A 16837-nucleotide genomic window follows, 5' to 3' on the forward strand; every position below is an offset into this window, starting at 1 on the left:
ATTCAGCATGTATCATTACGAGCCTTTAATGAGCCTTTCTTTGCACAAATAGTCTGTGTTATGATGTTACTGGGAATGTCTGAATGATGCATCCAAACAGGGATTTTACAAAATGATTTTTTGAGTCTATTTATTTGGTGTATCAAATGCAAAATAACCGACATGGAGAGTTATTTTGCGATTAAGATGTGACATAAAATTATATATTCAGATGCTGAAGAGAAGAGTCCATCCATTAGTTGGATCTCAGATTTAGGGATAACAGTGGAGTTTCTGTCCTATTCATGACACAATGGATGGTCTTGAGAGTGGGGAAAAAGAGCTGCTCCAGCTTTTGTTTTGTTTTTAACCCTCAGGATCATGATTTGTGATAGCAACACCTAAATAAAATCTAGTCAGGCTCTAAAGTGAGGAAGACATAACACTTATCTCCCCAGTCAGTAGGCATATATTACAACCTAAGGGTGGTGCTAAAGAAAAGTTACTTATAATGAAATATTCAGGGTTTGATTTTTTCCTATAGAAAGTTGTTCCATTAGTGTTGCGGTTCACAATTCAGGCTAATGCGTGAGAGATCCCCAGTTTGAAACCAGGAAGACACAAATCTAATGAGACACGAATTATTTGTGATGCTACTTTCACTGACAGTAAGGCGAGCCTTTAATACTTCATGAATGTATAAGTAACAAGAACTGCGCAGACTGGCTAAGTGAAAAACAGAAGCTATCATCATATTCATTAGAATGACGTTAACTATAAAAATTTAATCTAAGGTCCATTTGCTGTTTTTTAAACTGTCATCTATACCCTTGTTCCTCATCATAGACTGAACTTTGATAGACCACATGTGGCATAACTGTCATGCTTCACCTTTCTCATGAAACACTCAGCCAGATATTATCATGGGAATGAAGAACATGGGCAAAAACATTTATTTTGACAAGACAGTGACCTCATTTTTTATATATTTTTTTAAATTTTATTTAAACTTTTTCTCTTGAGCCACAGGGACTGCACTTGACAATGACAAAGGTAATCTGATTCAACAGCACAAGTTAATAATAACACAATTTACAGTTAATGCTATTTTATATTGTAATCTGACAGCTACAAATATGAGAAATATTATGGCACAAATGCTGCCACCACCATTCAACCACATACAGTGATGTGATCTGAGTGCTTTGTTAAATTAGGTAGTCAATATTAGACATAATGAAACAGAAATGTTAATATCCATCAGTTGTGGCTGTAGTTTTCCCTCAGATTGAGTGGATTTTGGCTCTCCAACTTTTTCTCTGCCTTGCTCAACAGCTTTAGTTCTCTCTGGGATTTGAACTGGACACTCAGTGGCTTGGGGGCTGTTTTGGATTTCAAGATGGCAGACAAAGCCCTGGGACTTCGTTGGGTTTTTGACACAGCACTTTTCTGGGCACTGTCAACAGATGCTGGAAAGAAAGAAATACAGTATTTACATGCTCTATTCTTCCAAAACTGAATCAGCATTTCACAAATTCTCTGTATCATTAATTGTTCTCTAAACATCATTTTATTATTCAGATAAGTGATTCATTTATTCAAAGCACTTGTGAAAAAATGTCATCAAATATTTTAAGGCTGCTGAAGTTTGGCTCTAACTGTTGGAAGGAGGGTCTCTGACTCCCACCTGATACCTGGACGCTCTCTTTCTTGTGTCTTTCTTCCCAGGAGTTGAGCTTGCAGGCCCTGGAGCAGTAGGAGACCTTGTTGCAGCGCCTGCCCAGGGTCAGATTCACAGACACTGAGCGACCGCAGTGAAAGCAGAACTTTAACACTGGTTTCCTGAGAACAGGTTTACACGAAAAGAGTCACAAATAAGTTACCAGAAACTGACATTAGTTGAAGTAAAAGTTTAAATGACAGACAACAGGAAAAAGGAACTAGAGCAGCACCTTACTGTAGATGAATGTGAGTGTATGTGTACCTGTGCTCTTGTGTTTCCTCTGGTAGGCTTTTATTTCTGGCAAGAGCCTTGTTGGAGGAAAGGTCTCCTGCCAATCATGCAGTACAAATGCACGCACGCACACACGCACATGCACGGACACACACTCTATGATTTAGAGGCATATTCAATAATAAAAGGACAAGTGCATTACACCAAGTATCCAGTGGAAGCTATTCTCTCTATATTACCAGTTTCCCTCTCAGCAGCAACCTGCCTCATCAAGTCTTCCATCTTGCTCAGTAGCTTTTGCCGTGCTTCGAATATTTTTCTCTCCCGAATGCTCAAAGCGTGGAAAGGAGTATAAGCAATATGTGAGTCCTAAATAGGAGCATAAAGGCAGACAGGAGTATAAATATATATATAAAAATAAAACTCTAAAAAGCCTTCTCACTCAGCCCCCGTGTATACCAGCATGGCCCTCCATGATTAACATAAAATACTGGATGAACCAGTAAGGTGCAGCACTGCCAGTACCTACAGCTGATAGTCACTGGACATTCTTCAGCAATTCACATTAGATTCATTCAATGTAGTATGGCTGGAGTGTTACCTGTTTGAAGGAGTAGCGTGCATAATCGACTGCAGTTCCAACAATGCCACACACTGTAACTGGCATCAAGATATCAGCTCCAGCCTTAGTTAACGTGTCCAACTAAACCAAACAAAAGCCGTACTGATGTTAGGAAAACTTATTTTCTCTGAAAGCTGAACAAAAGTGACTCATTTGAAGTCATTAAGAACACATTTATCTTTGATCGCTGCACAAAAAAAGTACAAATGTTAATAAATTAATTTTTAAAAACGTTTCGTCGTCATTATGTGTTTGTGTGGGTACCAGCTTAATTCTGTGCCCAACTAAGTGGTAGTTGATGTTGGTGAGGGCACAAAGCGCGCTGCCCACCCTCCAGCCCAGGGGTAAGTTGAGATCTGCACCTCCATTCAACAGCTCGTCTACCGCCTAAACGAGGAACAACAAATAGTGTGGGACAAAGAGAGGTTTGGCTCTCACGTGCATGTGTGAGTGTGCATGCACAACGAGGTCGTACCATTTCATTGCCACTTGCTATAGCCAAGGAGAGAGGTGAGTGGCCGCTCCAGAGAAGGTCTGTACTGGCTCTGTGGGAGAGCAAGATGGCAACCACTTCACTGGCATTCTGGGAAGGAAAATAAAGGTGGTTTTTTTTACCTTAAATATTCATCAGTTCTCCGCACTTTGCTTTGATGCAGCAGTAACGTAATCATTAAATAGTGGTGCTGTGTTTAGCTGTGACTGTATGCATTCCGACCCTGTAGTCACTTTCTCTCTGGCAGGCAAAATGTAGAGCGGTGCGGCCTCCTTCTTTGAGATGTGGGCTGGTAGTTAGTGTTTCTGTGGCCTTTGTGGAAATCTATAACATATATAAGTACATAAAAAAGAAAAAGAAAAAAAAAAGGTTAACTAACACAAACACATTTACCTCTAAAACCCAGGACTCTAAAACCTACACACCTTGTCTGGTTCGTAGATCTCGTCCTGGTCGCACGCCCGTACGTCTGGGTCGGTGATGGCGTGCAGCAGCAGCTGTGTGATTCTGGGACCTGCTGGACCTGGCAGTGCTGCAGCTACATGCAGGGGATACAAGCCTTTCCTCTATACAAACAAGCAGATTTTCAGGTGAGTTTAATGTAGGTGCTTTTTTTTTTCTTTCTGTGTTTGTGGATTTTTTTTTTCTTTTGTGCCTGTACAAAATATTATTTAAATTTGTTTAAAAGTTGAGCTCCTGCCTCTGGTGGAAGAGGGATGTCAGTGCGAGCTCCGCACAGCAGCAGTTTCCTCACATTCTCGGTGTCAGCTGCCATAATGGCTAAAAAGAGCACGGGCATGGGGATCCTGGCTGCGTTGGGATCAGCTCCACGGTCCAACAACAGTTTCATGGTGCCCAAACGAATGCGGTGCCTGCTCAGACAGAACACACACAGGTTACTTACACTGATCAAACATAGCATTATGGCCACCTGCCTACCCATATGGAAAAGAAATAGTAAAAACATATATGATTTACTCATGAAAGTGGCCACTTTCTCATTACTTTCATATATTTTTTTTAGTAAGTATACAAAACATACAAGTTTCATTATATAATTTTTCAAGGGATCTTATATGTGTTTTCACTCTTGTATGCTTTTCATACAAGTTTCATACAAGACAGATAAAAACTTTATAAGATTTATATATATCTTTTCCATATGGGTAATATTGTCCCGGTCCCCCTTTTACAGGCAAAACAGCTCTGACACATCGAGGCATGGACTCCACTAGACCCCTTAAGGTGTGCGATCTGTACCAAGATGTTAGCAACAGATCCTTTACCTCCTCTGTGTTGCTAGGTGAGGTTCCTATAGATCTGACTTGTTTGTATAGCACACCCCAAAGATGCTCGACTGAATTGAGATCTGACCTCCAACTTGTTGTGCTCCTTAAACCTTTCCTGGACCATTTTTGCTTTGTGGCAGGGTGTAGCCATCAGGGCGTACCGTTTCCATGAAAGGGTGTAAATGATCTGCAACAGTGTTTAGGTAGGTGGTACATGTCAAAGTAACATCCACATAAATGGCAGAACCCAAGACTTCCCAGCAGAACACTACTCAAAGCATCATACTGTCTATGCCAGCTTGCCTTCTTCACATAGTGCAGCCAGGAGTTTTCCAGGTAAGCGACGCACACACAGAATAAATGTTCTTCTCATGCTCACGTGTCCATTGTTGGTATTTTCACCAAGGGTGAGCATGAGCACTCTGACTTATTTGCAACTTACTAGCAATAACTTTTTTGAGTACCTGGTCTGTTGGATCAGCATTTGCTCCCCACATGCATCACTGAACTTTGGCGACCCATGATCCTGATGCTGGTTCACCATGGTTCCTTCCTTAGCCCACTTTTGGTACATACTGACCACTGCAGACTGGGAACACCCCACAAGAGCCACATCTGACCCCATCCTCTAGCCAATAAACGTTTGTCAAATTGGCTCACTTCTCCTTACGCTTGTCCATTTTTCTGCTGCTAACAGATTAACTTTGAGGACAAAATGCTCTCTTTCTTCCTAAAATATCCCACCAACTAACAGGTATAATTAAAAGATAATCAGTGTTATTCAGTGCGCCTTTCAGTAATCATAATGTTATGCCTGATGGATGTATATGCATGGTGAAACAGAACATCAGAGTGATCACTAGAGCCAGCAGCAAATTAAATACAAAATAAAAAGTAAATTGAGGCAGAAAGAAAAAGGACTGACTCTATTTTCATAGCAGCCATTTTGCGTACTGTCTCCTGCGTGCTGCAGAGCATGGAAACCCCTGTGCGACTCAGAGCTTCAGCAGCGAGCTGGATCATTTTGTCTGTGACTTGAATCTCGTAGCTTCTGAGACAACAGGTGGAGTCAAAGCTCTGTTTTGAGGTCAGATTTTTGCCGTGCTGCAAAGACAAACACATTAACAGTTGTGAGTGAACTAAACCAACTCATCAAACCAATCACAGAGAAGCATCACTCCGCATTACTCATGAACCCTTGCTTGCTACCTTAGCTTGAGCTCCCTTCCACTGCACGGTGCCCAGTTTAATGTGACCATCCAGCACTTGAATGGAGCGTTCTACAAAAGACACGTCCTCTTTTCCACTCTCATCGCTACCCTCTATATCCTCCACATCTTTCTCATCCTCCTCGCAACTCTCCTCTTCCAGGTGATCTGTGCTTAACTCGTTGGTCTCAGCAGACTCACCCTGTTTGTCTTTCTTATCCCCCCTTTTAAATTCTCTTTCTGTATCTTCAACCTCACTTACTCCTCGTTCCCTTCTCTGATCATATCTGCTCTCTGTCTTTCTTTGCTTCCCTTTGCTCCTCATGCTTTCTGTCTCCTCACAGTGTCTGTCCTCTCTTTCCTCTGTCCTTGGCTCCCCCTGTGTGTGTTCAGCTTGTGCGACACAATCATTCAGTCCGACCCTGCGCTCAGAGAGGAGTTCACTGTCACTGGATGCTTTACGGTTGAGAAGTGAAATGTGTTCAGTTGGTTCTATTGATCTGAAAACACAAGAAATAAATACAGCAGTATTTTATCCAAAAATTCATAATCAGTTTTGTTGTTTGGCTTCATTTAGCAATGTGTGTGAATATAAATCGTTAATAGTGAACAATGTGTGTGTGAAGGGACATTAGCTACAATCCTACTGGTCAGAGAGGTTGTTAATTAACGATGTGTCCATATTGAGGTCGACTTGGCTGATCTGGGAAAATAAATGTCAAGAAAAAGGGAAATTATCTGTGAGAAAACCATAGGTATCTGAGACGAGTTGAACTTTTGGTAAAACCCAAAGTCACGGTGCCTCGTGCTGGATCTTACTTGGTTTCTAGCAGGTGGTTCAGCTCCAGTGATGTGCAGAGATTGAAAAGGATAGTAGAGGACATGACACACAGCGAGGGCAGACATGCCTTCACAGTTCATCTTGTCAATATCAACACCCATGTCCAACAACAGGTGGATCACATCATTGTGGCAGTTTACCTGACAGAAACAGAATATGAGACATGAGACTACTTCAGATTTTAACCGCGGGCAAAATGTTAAAACCTTTTATTTTGCTGTGTTCAAAAATTAGTAATGTGTTACGGTGGCAGCGATCAGAGCTGTGTGTCCGTGCGAATCTGCTACATCAGGGTAGACTAAACCAGTCCTGAGGATCTGTGATACAGCGTGCAGGTCTCCTTTGGAGGAGTGCTGGATAAGCAATTCTGAACTGACTTCCAAAGGCCCTTTAGGACCAAAACTGTCCCTGTTCATAGAGAGAACGGCTGCCGTGTCCCAGCCCACATTTTCAGCCTGCAGCCTGAGAGACAAACACATGAAGTTCCACGAATGTTGCAGACTCACAGATCTAATTGTCAGTGTTTGGACCCAGTCTGACCTGTGGTTGTGTATGTGAGCTTGAAGGCGGGTCTGTAATGGCATTGTGGACAGTGGGTCTCTTGCATAGCCTTGGTAAGGATGAGCGTCCGGCTCCCACAGCTCGCCATAAAAATGTCGATCCAGCTCTGTCCTTCGACCAGGGGGGAGTGGCAAGTGGTCCCCATCTGTTGAGTAACTCTCCATGCCAGGTGGATAGATGAAAATCTCATCTAACAGCACATCTCTGTCTTCATCCTCCTGAAGGTGATGAGGTGTTAACTGATCTGCGTCATATTAACTCAGAGAGCTCATCCAATTATTCATTAAAAGCTGTGACTTACCTCAGAGTGTGTCCTTTTTTGTTGCTGTAGACTACCAGAGATAGACTGAGGTGTGAGAAGGGTACATTTATGGTAAGTTTAGATGTACGCAGTAAAATATTAATCATCAGATTTTCTGATGTAAACACTATCTGTGTTACAGCTGTGAAAGGGCATGACACAGCATTAAGGACTGCTCTTATTTCTAGCCTCTTATTTCTTATTCATTATTATTACTATTAGGTGACACAGCATGTACCTGAGTCGGGGATTTTGCAGTGACTGATGGATCCATGTAGGCAGAATATTCAGGAAAATTCTTCAGGCTAAATCTCTCTTCCAAAGGGGTACACAGCCTTAGCAGTTGGTCCTTGAGCCACAGACCCACATCCTCTCGCCCATCTGGATATTTGAGCACACCTGGACCAAACCTCTGATCCATGTGGTACAAGCCCTGAGAGGAGGGGAGAGGTGCGTTGTTTTATGATGCATCTATAATCTAAATAACGGTTCAGCTTACCTGAAAGACAGCTCCATCGGAGAACACTTGCTGACCATATCCCTCCCTTCTGTTGAGGTAGAACTTGCCAATGAACTTTTGGCCCGTGGGCCAGCAATACAGTCCATCTCCATGCTTGTAGTCTTTGTAGAAAGAGCCCTCATAGTACTACACCAAAGAAAACAACCCACGCGTGTATTTGTATCTAAATTACATTTAGCTTGGCTTTAAGGTGTTCACACCCTAAAAGCTAAGGGGTAGTAAATGCTCTAGTGAAACTGTTTAATTCTTTAATATGTCACACACTACCTCTCCATTTGTCCAGCTGTACCTTCCTTTGCCGTGTTTGAGGCCATTTATAGACTCTCCCTCATATTTGGAGCCGTCGGGCCACTCCTGCACACCGATTCCTTCTGATATCTCCCTCCCGACCCGAGCACCTCCGCAGTCGTTGCTTTGTCTAACTGACCCCGGTGTCGTAACCGGCTCCGCACCTCCTCGTCCCGCAGCCGGTGCCACACCTGTGAAGGTCGTCGACAGCATTTTACCCGCGTTCTCCCGAGTCCGGTTGAGGGCAGCGACAACTCACTTTAGCGACTAACTACAGTGTTTGTTTGGAAGCGACAACTTCAGGTCTCACAAGTCAGATTTGTGTTTTAACTTTGCAGTAAGCAACTGGTTGTCATGACAACAGCAGAGCTCGCGCAGGTGGAGAAGTGGGTTTCTCAATCTCACGCATGCGCAAGAAAGAAGGAAAACAAAAACATTTGCTCTGCTTGGTTGTACTTATGTAAAAATAAAGCAAATAAATACGTAAATAAATACATTTATTCTTATGAATCAATACACTTTTAATTTTTGGTTACAATGTGGACAGTATTATTATCTTTGTTTACCAGGGGCGGTAAACCCACATATGCAGGTGTTACATATGGTTAAAAGGATTCAAGTGCAGTAAGTATACATGTTTCATTTAAGTATAGTCTAAAACTTAATTATTTTCCGTAGCCCACCTAATTAACATTTTGGTTACAGAAAACATGTGAATTTTGATTTTATGTACTGTACAGCTTGTATAATAAATAAATATGTAGACCAAAAAATCCAGAAAGGTAAACAACATGGAACGGGTCATTTACAAACTCAAGTCTAACTTGTGTTTCACACTTTTTTGGTAGAAAAAAAATCAAATTGTTACATGCTTGAATTTACACAAAATGCCAGAAATCTGCACTGTCATGAAGGAAAATGTACAACTTAATTTTTCATGATTTGTTGGGTTAACCCTCTGAGGTCCAAGCCCGCGGCCGAGGCTCTCCGAGGCAAAAAGTTGAAAATACCCCCCCCCCCCCCCACGCGCACGCGCGCACACACACACACACACACACACACACACACACACACACACACACAAAACATATTAAGGATTGTACATTAACATAGAGCTGTTGTTGAAACCATACTGAATTTCACCATAATTCGTCATACAATGAGAACAGGACAAATCAACAATTGACACTGACTAAAATCTGTAACATAATGCATTGTTTGGAGTTTAGTCTGTTACTGTTACTATTTTTACAATTTCTTTTTTGGAGCAACTGTAACCCACATTATTTCCTTAGGAATTAATAAAGTATTCTGATTCTGATTGTTTCAGGATGACGTGCCATTATCCAATGACACATCTGCTTACCTGCATCTTTTGCTCGTTTCTCCTCCTCTTCTTTTCTCCTTTTTCTAAAATGAGCACCTGATGGCTTTGAACTTTTCTTGTCCATCTTCCATTGCTTTTAATTTTGCACTCCAGTATGAACACAAATCCCCCAACCCGAGGATCACCACAACATAATCTAATAGACCTACACCTTAGTTCACAGATTCACTTTGTCTAAGGTGTATTTCTAGGATTTCGCACAACCCAGGATTCAAATCATGAATATGATGGGCTTGGATTTACATCATTATGAATGAAATGTGCTCTATTTGGAAGCAGCCGGCCCCCTCCCCTTTCGACAGGTTGTGTGTGAGACTTTAAATCATCAAACTGTAAATTATAAATTTCAAATTGTTATTGATCCCTTTACCCCGAGTCCTAAAGTGTATATTTATTTTCTTACTCTTGTTTGTTTACTTGCACTGCTATAACTGGAGCCTCATCCTCTCATCTCTCTATATACTGCACTGTATGTAACAGAGATGACAATAAAGTTTTACTTTGACTTCAGCAGCGAGCAGGCGCACCGAGGGCTTTCGCGCTCACTTTTCGCGTATAGAATTTCGAAAAAACATCGGTGCAAATTATAAGTCTGTATCATATTATTGTTGGTTATTAGATGCAGCTCCAGCCAGCCAGTGAATCCCCCGCCTTCCTGCCCTCTCCTCCCTGTGCCGCAAGCAGCAGGCGCACATCGCTAACGGAGGGCGCCATTACTCCCAGCAAATGGGCGATAGAAAACCGATGGTGCCTATGCCATTCCCAATATGCGCTGGCATGACATCGGGTCAGCATGAGTATGAGCATTTTTTTTTTTGTGCGTTGTGCCCCGGGCAACCGCCCATGTCGCCCATATCTAAAACCGCTACTGCGCATTGTGATTTGCTTTCCTTTCATTATACATGTGGTACAGGAGTATTTTACTCCTTTACAATATATAAAGAGTAAGACAGCAGGAATAAATAAAAACAGTATTCATTCAAGGGGGATTATAGACAAACAGGAGTATACAGAAAACAAAAGAAAGGTGTTTATTATTGTTCCTTATCATCAGTGCGTTTTCTGGTCTTATTTGGTTCTCTGTGTTTTCCCAGATTATTTTTTTCATGTTGATTTAAGTTTTACTTGTTTTCATGTTTTAGTTGTTTACTTGACTACTGTGTTTTGGTTTGTAGATATCATTGTGTTTTAATCCTCATCTTTTAATCCTCTGTATTCCTCCATGTTGACTTTATTCGTGTTCCTGCATTTCTGTTTCAGCCATGATGTTGTTCATTTCCTCTTTTATTTTGATACTTATTTGTAACTTGTGCGTTGTGTTTAATTTTCACTCCCTCCCCTAATTCATTGTCTTGACTATCAACACCTGCTTCTTGTTACCCTTCTGTTTCCACTCCCGTAGTTAGTGGTCTGTATCTCTTTCATTTTTTTGCCTTTGTGGTGCAATATGTGTACTCTGCCTGCTTAAGCACCATTGTTTAATTCCTGATTATCTCCTAGTTTGTGCTTCCGGCTCTGGTTTAATCACTTTGCTGCTCTAGAGATGTTTTAAGTAATAAATTGCTCAAAAATGGTTCCTTTAATAATAACCTTAGGTTATTTAAGTGCTATGGATGAAAGAAACATGCTACATACATTTTTTCCTCCTTTTATCCTCTGTTGCTTCTGGACATCAGATCTTGCTAAATAACAGAAAGTGATGTAATGCAATGATATTCTTTATTTTATTGTGGATTTCTTGTAAAATTTCTATTTTCTGAACATCATTTTAAAAATTAACTTCCCACAGTTGAGCTTTTTGATTAAAAAGGAAGGTGAAAGCTCAGAGAAGGACATCTCAGGTTTTGAGAAACCTGAGCTGGCGCAAAATGACAACATATTAAGTTTATGATTGATAAGAGGTATTATGTGAGCTGTGCTTTGACATTTTCAAAAGTCTAGTGCCTATTTCGTATTTTAATGCAGTCACCAGTCTTGCTGCTTGTGGGCAGTGTTGTTCTGTTTTCATGTTAAAAACAATTTCAGCCAACCACTGTGCAGTACAGTGAGGCGTGCTCAGACCTCTACATTGGAGAAAGACCTCGACAGGACAAGACTCTGTTTACATCTGCATCTAAAGGATAAAGGTCACTCTTTCAAAGATGCCACGGTTCCGATTTTGGAACAAGAAGGCAGATGGATTGATAGAGAAGTAAAAGAAGCCATCACTGAACAGAGAGAGTGGCATACGATACCAACTGTCAGCCATCTACAATGCAGTCCCTTGCCAGGCCCCAAAACCCCAAGTGACATTGTTTATCCGGTGAGTAGGTCACATGATAGGGCGCAACAAGGTCTCATAGTGTTTTCACCTGAAACCTCTAGTGGTAACGACCTTTTTTCACACCTTGGCTCATGTAATGAGGCACATGATTAATAATGGGTTAACAGCCCTTTTAAGGGACAATCCCCACTAGGGATTAAATACCTGGGGCTCTTCACTTTTTAGTTTTAGAACTGAAGAAACTTTCTGGATGAGAAGTGAAACATCATCTGACTCCCAGGCTAAACTTCGGAATATTCCACAGGACATTTATTTTTCCTGCTTTACCAGAGACATCAAGATGATTTATTTATTTGATCGACTCCCAACTCTTTAAGAATTTGTCTCGACTTATTGAATTGGCTTGAACTAGGACCCAGTATATCCAGATCCTATTGCATCTTTGTGATGCCATGTACATAGACATGCTGGATAATGCTCCAAGACAAAATATATGCAAAAACCTGGTTACATAACTAATGTCTGATGAATTTTTTTTTTTGTCGTTCTGTGTTCTTGTTTAAATAGTCTTTCAACCCCAATCACCTACAGCTGAATCTGTGAGCATGCTCATGTGTTGCCTGACCCTTTTCCTGTAACTGACACTTTAGTGCCAGCCTGTGCCATGTAAATTAATAGCGGGAAACAGAATGATTATGACATTTAAAAGAGTTTCTGCTCTGCTGGTTCATTTTTTCCCTTTAATATGTGACTGGGAATTGTAATCTTTTTCTTTTTCACTAGACCAGTAATATTTTCCCTAAAAACTAGGAATTCATTGAACAGAACACTTTCATAGAATTTAAAACCTGATTTCTCTGAACACTAAATACAAAGGTACTTGCATTTAACAGCTGGAAGGCTTTAAAACTTGTCTTTTTAAAACAAGTTTCAGATGTGTCAATGCTGAGTGAGGCAGCGGTCTCTGCCCCACCCCCTTTGTCACTTCACTTCCTTTGCACCCTTCATTTAGGTGTTAGGTGTTCAACAGTTTCACAATTAGACATCAAGGCACAGCTGCTGCACTTCTGATCCAGTGGCATGGCTATTCTCTTTTGTCTTCTAACTGCGATGCTAAAAGGCCACCGAGGTGGATGGTATCTTTTCTTCCTGGCTGCTGTCATTCCAGGTAAGTCTAATAGCATTCAAGTGGAGTTCAACCATCCACAGACAGGTGACCTTAAACTCACTTGACAGGATTGTTTTTTATTTACATGTCAAAACCAAAGTTCTTCCATTTTCAATTGTTTTACTCTCACTCTTTTTGATACTACTGTTTCCACTTCTGTTTAAATGGTAATATTTCGTTGCAAGAGTGTAGTGTGGTAAACGTCATATATGAGACTGCGCTGGTTTCCTCTCCCACACAGTGGTCTTTAGCTGTCCCAAAGATGTCGCGCTTGTCACTCTGTGGTTTTAGCAAAAAAGAGTGGTATGACCTGAGCAGAAGTACTTCTCATGCTGCATGCACTATTATCTGTGTCATTAAATTCTGCACCTTCTGAAATGCTGTTTTTGTTGACTCATTTAAAATTACTTGACTTTTAATTATTTTTACTGTTGACCACACTCATTAAGACAGCCTTTCCCCCCCACTTACCTGCATAACACTTCAGAAATTAATGAAGAGCAAAAATGCTAAATAATATTAAGAATGTTTGGGAGCCAAAGCAACTTGGCTGTAAAGTGACAAACCACAGAGCTGCTGAGCGCTAAGGCATGCAGTGTGTAAAAGGCTCTGCTGACTCAAGAATTAGAGCTTCAAACCTCCCCTGGCTGTAACATTAAAAAAACCCATCAGCTCATGGGTTTTTTGTCCATGTAAGACCTACATGGACAGGCTCCTGCATCTGCCACAGACCTTGTCGGCCTCTCCGATCATTTATTTTAAATACACGGGTGGCCACGCTTTTGCAGTTGTAGCTACTAAACTTTGGAACAGCCATTGTCGGCTAGTCAGTTTTAAATGGCAGCTGAAAACTTATTTTTACAAGTTAGCTTTTCCTTATTATGTGTTCACACCTTTCTATAGAAGTATATGTGCACAGTACAAATGAATGGATGACTGTATGTTTGAAAGCATGTTTGTGTGTATAGTGTATGTTGACTTCTTTAATGTAAGTTTTATCCGAACAGTAAAGCACTTTGCAGCTGTGCTTTTAAAATGAGCCATACTGCTCCACTTATTATCATGACTAACAGTATTCCAACTCATCCAACTTGTGCTCCTATACTGGTTCAGACTGTTCCAAATAACTGGAGTGCTCAATCGTTTCTGGTTCTCTGGGTTAATAAAGAAGTAGCTGTGTTGGACTGGAGTTAATGGGTGAAGGGCATTCAAGATAGTGGACCTACTGCACTCCCCCCTTAATGCATTTGACCAGTTTCTTTCTTTCTTTTTCCCTTTTTCAGGTAAATACTTACTGAAAGAGGGTTCTGTGTTGTATTTTGCGAAGACTTCCACTGGTTATTTATTCATTTCTAAATGATATACAACTTTATGCAAGGGATAAGAAAAAAAAAAAAGAAACTGGGTATGACCAGACAATGAAAATAACAGGTGTGATCTTCTACCAGGTGTCCACTTTCAGAGCACTAATGGCTCCATCCAGCCTGCTTTGGAGTCTGAGCTTCACTCCAAGGGTCAGATCTACCGGCCGGTCCTGCAGCCATCTGAGGCCACTCCTCAAACAGGTACACCTGTTTTATTCCATGTATATGCATGGTCCAAATCCCCTGTTCATTTACAGCAGACAAAGAGATGCTGGTGTAATGGGACAAGAGGTAGAGGGACGTAAGGAAGATAAAATAACCTTTAAACCTGACACAAATGATCGTCTGTCATGCTGATTAATTTCATATTTTGAAGGCTAAGAATTGCAAGCAATATTGATTCATAGTTCACTGTGCATACGTGAAGAATTTGGGGAAACATGAGTGTGTAAAACAGATGGCCTACGGTTCATTTGTTGACTACTATTCAGAGAAGGATGCAGATGTGATGGCTTTAAAGGTGACTAACTGAAATATTTGAAAGTGGCATGCATTATAATTTTGCATGCTTGAGTTCAAAACTATGTTGTTGTTTTTTGTTTTTTTTAATATATGGGTGCAGGAAACTATGTGAAGAAAGATAGAGGGAAACCCTGCATCAGAATTACCATGGGAGCAGAGTTCTTGGTCACTGAAAACAAGGTCAGCGGCTGGTGTGTGTGTGTGTGTGTGTGTGTGTGTGTGTGTGTGTGTGTGTGTGTGTGTGTGTGTGGTCGGTCAATGGCATGCTTTTTGTGTATTAGTATGAATTTTATTTTGTTGCTTTTCAGCAGTTTTTGCAAAAAGTGTGTGTTTGTATCAGTTTGTATCAGCATGTCTTTGTGAGGTGTCACAAGCTGGTTTCTCACTGCAAAAATTTCCAACTGCCGTCAGCTTATTTATTTTTTTTTCAGTTACAGTTGGATCGTTTCACATGGGAGTCAATCGGTTTGAAAGTCGTTTACACCTGACCTCAGTGTAATCATTTTTTTCTTTCTATGCTATAATAATATAGATTAAAATTGAGACACTGGGCGCGACATTGATTGGGCTCCAATATTTAACAGACATCATCTGATTCTAAGTCATTTGTGAGGCGCTCCTATTTTTCACTGACTGATCCAGATGTGACCCAGCACAGAAGGAAAGATTTGCTTGTCTTTTTCTTCAATGTAACGCAGAAATCAAACAAAGTGAGAGGAGATGGTGACTTGTAATGCTGATCCTGAGCCTTTACTTTTCTCCTTTTGAAATCAGAAAACCTGGTATTTTGACCTGGACCCATCCAGAGTTAGGGTCAGTGGTTACTGTGGCAAAGAAGAGGCTCTTCTCTCTCTCACACTGCCAGACAATGGTGCCAGCCTGCAGTTCAAATTCAAAAAGGTACAACACTCATTCACTGCTGGGTGAACTCTCCGTGTCATCCTCATGCCTGCTGTGGATACCTTTCTTCACATCATAGTCAGTTTTACTCAGTTTAGGTCTGCCTTATCCACGTTCACATCGAGGCTGTAATGTTCTGTTGTTTATGAATCAGCTCAAATGTTTTTGTTTTTGTCCCCAGGAGAAGACTGTTTTCTACGTCATCGAGATGAATGCACATTTGTCTCCCATGCCTGTCTGCAAAGACTGTTCCAGTAAGAGCCAAAGGAAAAGACGCAGCAAACAGCTGGTGTGTGATTCAGATGCCCAGCATAAACTGAAAATTTAACTACTCTTGTGCTTCATCCTCTTCCCAACAGACAAGACTTACAAAGGTGTGTTGGCCCATGAAAAGCTGTTCAAAACTGCTAACGGTCAAAGCTTCATGTGCAAGTCTGAGAATCTGCTTTTGATGTCGTCTGAGCTGAAGATCAAGCTGGTTCCTGTGCAGATGCAGGCCTTCAACCTGTCTCAAGGACAGTATGGAAAAGGTGACTAGCTTTCACAGAAACAAATGAATGGAAACCAAATATCTCCTGCCCAAAGTTAGGTTTTTAGAGTTGAGGCAGAAAAAATGAACAAATTGGACAACATCTTACAACCCTTCAGGTTTACAGCCTTTTTTGTGGTCCCGTGTTTGAGAATGAGAGCTCTGTTATGATCTGACTGTGTGTAAAGACATCCCATTAGATGTTAAAAGTTTAATATTAGACATTAAATTTCTTATTGAAAAGAATTTAAAAAAAAAAAAAAGGTATTTTACTTAAATCCTACACATAATTGCTGCTCTGTTTCTCTCCATGGTTCAGAGGTGGAGTGCTGGGCTGACTATAACAAGAGAATCATTCCCATCATCATCGGGGCAGCCGTCGTGTGTCTCATTCTTATCAGTTTGATGAGCTTCCTTGTGGTCAGAGATCGCCGCAGAGATGGATACGAACGGATTTGAATGGCGAAGAGTTCACTGTGAAACTGGACTGGGGGTGGTGGTGGGGGGTGCTATTGGCTTGTTCATACACTTGCTCTTTCACTTGTTCTTTTCCTAAACCTTCATTTGGCTTGTCACATTCTTCTGTTAACAGCAAAGACGGTTTGTCTGGTATTTACAATTTGAATAAATAAAACTTTTTTTTAAATG

At 41.0% G+C, this 16837-nt stretch overlaps 2 protein-coding genes across 8 annotated transcripts; one reads left to right on the top strand and one right to left on the bottom strand.

Annotated features, from left to right (window-relative positions):
• Nucleotides 1–888: 888 nt before the first annotated feature.
• ankmy1 (ankyrin repeat and MYND domain containing 1) lies at nucleotides 889–8433 on the bottom strand. Of its 7 annotated transcripts, none has more exons than XM_080291738.1 (20): nucleotides 8036–8432; nucleotides 7748–7894; nucleotides 7487–7681; nucleotides 7249–7293; nucleotides 6927–7165; nucleotides 6632–6848; nucleotides 6365–6526; nucleotides 6193–6248; nucleotides 5808–6045; nucleotides 5263–5441; nucleotides 3749–3920; nucleotides 3474–3614; nucleotides 3271–3372; nucleotides 3031–3138; nucleotides 2820–2942; nucleotides 2535–2636; nucleotides 2173–2302; nucleotides 1964–2030; nucleotides 1667–1821; nucleotides 889–1448 (listed from the first exon to the last, which is right to left on the bottom strand). In XM_080291738.1, the coding sequence occupies exons 1-20, from the start codon at nucleotides 8267–8269 to the stop codon at nucleotides 1240–1242; spliced, it is 3021 nt and encodes a 1006-aa protein (XP_080147864.1). In that variant the 5' UTR covers nucleotides 8270–8432; the 3' UTR covers nucleotides 889–1239. The 7 variants fall into 7 exon arrangements, with proteins under 7 accessions (XP_080147864.1, XP_080147861.1, XP_080147860.1 ...); XM_080291735.1 differs by having other exon boundaries at nucleotides 890–1448; nucleotides 5547–5967; XM_080291734.1 differs by having other exon boundaries at nucleotides 890–1448; nucleotides 1667–1755; nucleotides 5547–6045.
• Nucleotides 8434–12634: 4201 nt separating this feature from the next.
• Nucleotides 12635–16835, top strand: lamp3 (lysosomal associated membrane protein 3). The gene is made up of 7 exons (XM_026147632.2): nucleotides 12635–12874; nucleotides 14323–14439; nucleotides 14861–14940; nucleotides 15535–15660; nucleotides 15842–15914; nucleotides 16020–16190; nucleotides 16509–16835. The coding sequence occupies exons 1-7, from the start codon at nucleotides 12787–12789 to the stop codon at nucleotides 16646–16648; spliced, it is 795 nt and encodes a 264-aa protein (XP_026003417.1). The 5' UTR covers nucleotides 12635–12786; the 3' UTR covers nucleotides 16649–16835.
• Nucleotides 16836–16837: the final 2 nt, after the last annotated feature.

The sequence above is a fragment of the Astatotilapia calliptera genome, chromosome 17 (assembly GCF_964374335.1).
Source record: "Astatotilapia calliptera chromosome 17, fAstCal68.1, whole genome shotgun sequence".
In the NCBI taxonomy this organism is placed as follows: domain Eukaryota; kingdom Metazoa; phylum Chordata; class Actinopteri; order Cichliformes; family Cichlidae; genus Astatotilapia; species Astatotilapia calliptera.